This window comes from Lipomyces chichibuensis, assembly GCF_038497645.1.
Source record: "Lipomyces chichibuensis strain CBS 12929 unplaced genomic scaffold V1513scaffold_136, whole genome shotgun sequence".
NCBI classification, from domain to species: Eukaryota; Fungi; Ascomycota; class Lipomycetes; order Lipomycetales; family Lipomycetaceae; genus Lipomyces; species Lipomyces chichibuensis.
Window position 1 is genome coordinate 231 of NW_027117588.1, and position 3883 is coordinate 4113.

A 3883-nucleotide genomic window follows, 5' to 3' on the forward strand; every position below is an offset into this window, starting at 1 on the left:
TCGACAGCTACTGTCTCTTCGTCAAAGTAGTTGTCAATATCGGATCGCTGAGCCTTTCGGGCCCAACTTTGAGAGCGTGCGAGACTCTAAGCTGGGATTCTCAGCAATAACAAGTTGTCAATCGAGCGGCAAACTAGATCCAAGAGTTCGTTCGTAGTATGTTTAACAAGTCAACCGCATTCCACGCGTTGTCAGGGTAAATTTTATTAGGCCATACCTAATTAGGAATACGATTACTATACGATTTGTTTGTAGACTATACGATTACTTTACGATAGGTTCTCAATTTTGCGATTAACTTTACGAATAATAGTAAATTTTGACGGTACCGTAACCGTATCCACCCCTAGATATTGTAATCTATCCGAAACGTTTCTAGCAAAGTGATTTGATGACATGGGTTTGGGAGTCTGGAGCCACGAGTACAAGACCCTCCTGAATACTAGGGATATAACTGGCAGGTGAGAGACTTCTCAATGGTAAGACTAACAAGCAAGGTTCTCTTACCCCGCAAAACTTTAAATTATTGCGGTGCGACAATTCCGTCGCTAATCCTCGTGCATTAGCCAGACTCCAAATCGAAACTTGCCGCGCCTTGTCCTTTCCAAGGCAAAGCCACGACATTTGAGAGACAATCTTGGACAACAAAGTTCCTAAAAATGGCAGAATTACAAAGAAGGTCAGATCTACCACGTATAAAGACTACTGACAAACTTCTGGTGGGAGGAATTGGTGGTCGGCAATGCGACGAATAAGAACAAGGTTGGTACGATTGGTTGCATGCAGGAAATCGGAGCTGTGTCGTCGCCGTGCATGGCCGTGCATCGCCGTGCATCGCCGTGCATCAATGTTCAGGGTTGTACGGAACTCCGAATTGTTAAGAATTTAAGCATGGGAATTACTTGATTGGATGAGCGACTCCGGATTGATTTATGGTTAACCCTGAATAAGGGCATGTAAGCAAGTCGTAGCATATATATATAGACAGAAGCAAACCCCACCTCCTCACCAGAAGCTAATAGAAGTTGCATAGTATTCCCCTGCCAACAGTTAGGCTTTCCTTCTCTAACAGCACAGCACGATTCGACTTTGGCTTAATCGTGAGCTAAATTGCAAATAAAATAGTTGCATATTAGGCAATAACTAATGCAGAGTTAGAAATGTCACATATATTTCGAGCTATAGTCTGTGGGGCTGGCACACCAGCAAGTCGTGTAGCTTCTATTATTATTACATTTCTATGCTTGTTAGAGATAGTTTCGGCTTATGAACATGGCAGACTGTGCGTCAGTGCAGTGTTTCATGGATATGACACTTTTTTTGAAGGTAGTATCCAGACAGTAGTAGAAGAAAGTGGTTTAGTCGTATACCAAGAAGGTGTCGATCTTACAAAAGTCATGAGGCCGGACTACCTACTGATCGATGACCTAAACGGGTCTGCTAAGGTCCATACAGAGTTCAAGGTTGGTACTCACACCTGTACGCTCCATGGACACTGGAGTTCACGATTTGAAATCCCACCGTTGGTACCATCCATTTCGCGTATTACATGTGCTGGCTCAGATCGAATTTGGTATATGACTTCCTCAAATCCAAGCTATTACAATTTTTTTCAGATTGGTAATAATTCGCCTGACCCAACATTATTCTACATGAATTACTACACCATGTACGGAATGTATTGCGGATCATACTAAATTGATGGTAAGAAAGAGTTTGAGGGGGAGGGTTGTAGTAGCATTTCATTACTTAGATATTGCTGTGGTCAATAAATGTACATCAATCTACGTGCATTCAATCGGCCTGTAGTTGAAGTCGTAGCTCGGGGAAATCGCGAAGCTTGCGACGGTTGCCGGCATAGTAGCTGATAAGATCGATACAATTCAATAGTTGGCGGACCGCCTAACGACTGTCTCGTAACTTCACTTATACGCTGTTAGAGAAAAATAGCTAACTAAGAATATTGTAGTCATTATCCACCGCAGAAACGCGTATGTCACTAACCACAATAATTGCGAATAATGCTATTAATGCCGGTAAGACCCGCACTATAACGAAGAAATGCTGTGGTCCAAGTGGTGTGCGAAAAGTTATAGAAGCAAAGTCCACCTTTATCCCAAAAGGGGTCAAGGTGTAAGTAGGGCTGTTCACGTTTTGCCGATATTGCCGATATTGACGGTGGGATATCGTCGACGATACGATATCGGCATTCCTTTTGTTTGACGATTGCCGTTTGACGATATTTATCGTCGAACCGTGGTTCGCCGATACGATATCGGCAGAAAGTGTTACAATATCGGCAAATCGGCAAAATAATTACGTAATTTTTTTCGAGATCGATCATTACCCAAGAATGTGTCTAAACAATTATAGTTGTCCGACGCTAATCATACAATAACTCAATTAACGTCAATGTCTCCCATAAGCATCAACATTCTCATTGTGTCCCCCTTCATTGAATGCCTCCGAACACCGAGCAGGTCTCTTCCCGCACTAAATTATAATGATATGCCTTTTGATTGTACCTGAGTCGCGTGTGCATAAGCTGTATTTGTTTTGGTGGCTGAGCTCACGAGGCCACTTCCGCACTCCGCTCTCTTATGATGATGATGATGTCACTTGTCATCGTCAACTCTCATGACCTGTCCTGCTCTTTTTTAGTATTACTCCATATACCTTAGCATGAACTTCATAGCTTACACATTTTACCTAGCTATTGGTGAAGTCATAGTTGTCATTTCAACAACATTGCGGCCAGATGAGACAGCCAGTCATTTGTTAAACTTAGAAATTATGGATTATAGTATTGCAGATTAACTTATGTGGTGCGTCCAAGGGTAATGAGACACGTCATACAGTAAAAGCCCGTTTAACCGAAGTGATGTTTACAGGTACTTTCAATGGACTTTCAAAGTGATTGTCGGCTTGTCAAGATAAATTTCTTAAGAGTTGGAAAACTAATAGTCAAAAAAATCGGCTTATCCTGAACCGGCGTAACAGGATTTTACTGTATTATCAATAAATATCGGCGACGATAATCGTATCGTCACCGATATTGACGATATCGTATCGTCAAGCTTCTAACGTCTGCCGATACGATAGACGATAATTATCGGCAGACCTTAAGTTCGACGATGCCGATTGCCGATTTGCTCAAACCTTGCCGATATCGTATCGTGAACAGCCATAAGCAATGAATACTTAAGGCGGTCTCCCTAAAGAATCACAAGCGCAGGCACTGAGCAGAGAGTTATTCGTCTTAGGGAAGACTCTGGTGCGAGGAAATTGCGCTGCATTTAAATTGCCTGCTCGCCACATGCGGTTTTGACCTAACCTTATGTATGCTAGAAGCCCTGTACTGTAATAGACAACCCCGAACCTTGAGTGTGATGACGCCGGGGTAGTGTGATGACTCAGGGAAGCTCCGCGAGTAGTGGGATGACTATGCGGATAGAGCGATATGCTCCCAGAAGAGTGTGATAACTATGCGGAATAGCTATGTCATTAGATCATTGTACTAGAAGGTTGATCTAATATAAGAAGGAGTCTGAGGCCTAAGAGAGGGGCAGGCAGGCTTCAGTATCAAGCCAATTATTACATTCTCTTTCTTCTATTGCGACCGCTCCTGTCCTTTCCCAATAACACCTATACGTGTTACATGTACATACTGCATGGCCTGCAACGTTGCGCGTCGCGCTCGCCCAGCAGTCGGTTAGCCATATCTTCCACATCACTAAGGGCCTGATTCTTTTTTTTAATGGCCCTCCCATTTAAGTTCCAAAAAAAAAAAGAATCGTCCCTTCTAATGGTACTCCCATTATACCCAAAAAGAATCACCCCTTCTAATGGTACTCCCATTATACCCAAAAAGAATCAGTAGCGT

The 3883-nt window shown here is 42.9% G+C and overlaps 1 protein-coding gene across 1 annotated transcript; it reads left to right on the forward strand.

The window, feature by feature from the left end:
* The first annotated feature begins 1017 nt into the window (after positions 1-1017).
* On the forward strand, positions 1018-1955 carry V1513DRAFT_455695 (uncharacterized protein). Its single transcript, XM_066899523.1, has 2 exons — positions 1018-1100; positions 1159-1955. The coding sequence occupies exon 2, from the start codon at positions 1161-1163 to the stop codon at positions 1695-1697; it is 537 nt and encodes a 178-aa protein (XP_066750233.1). The 5' UTR covers positions 1018-1100; positions 1159-1160; the 3' UTR covers positions 1698-1955.
* Positions 1956-3883: the final 1928 nt, after the last annotated feature.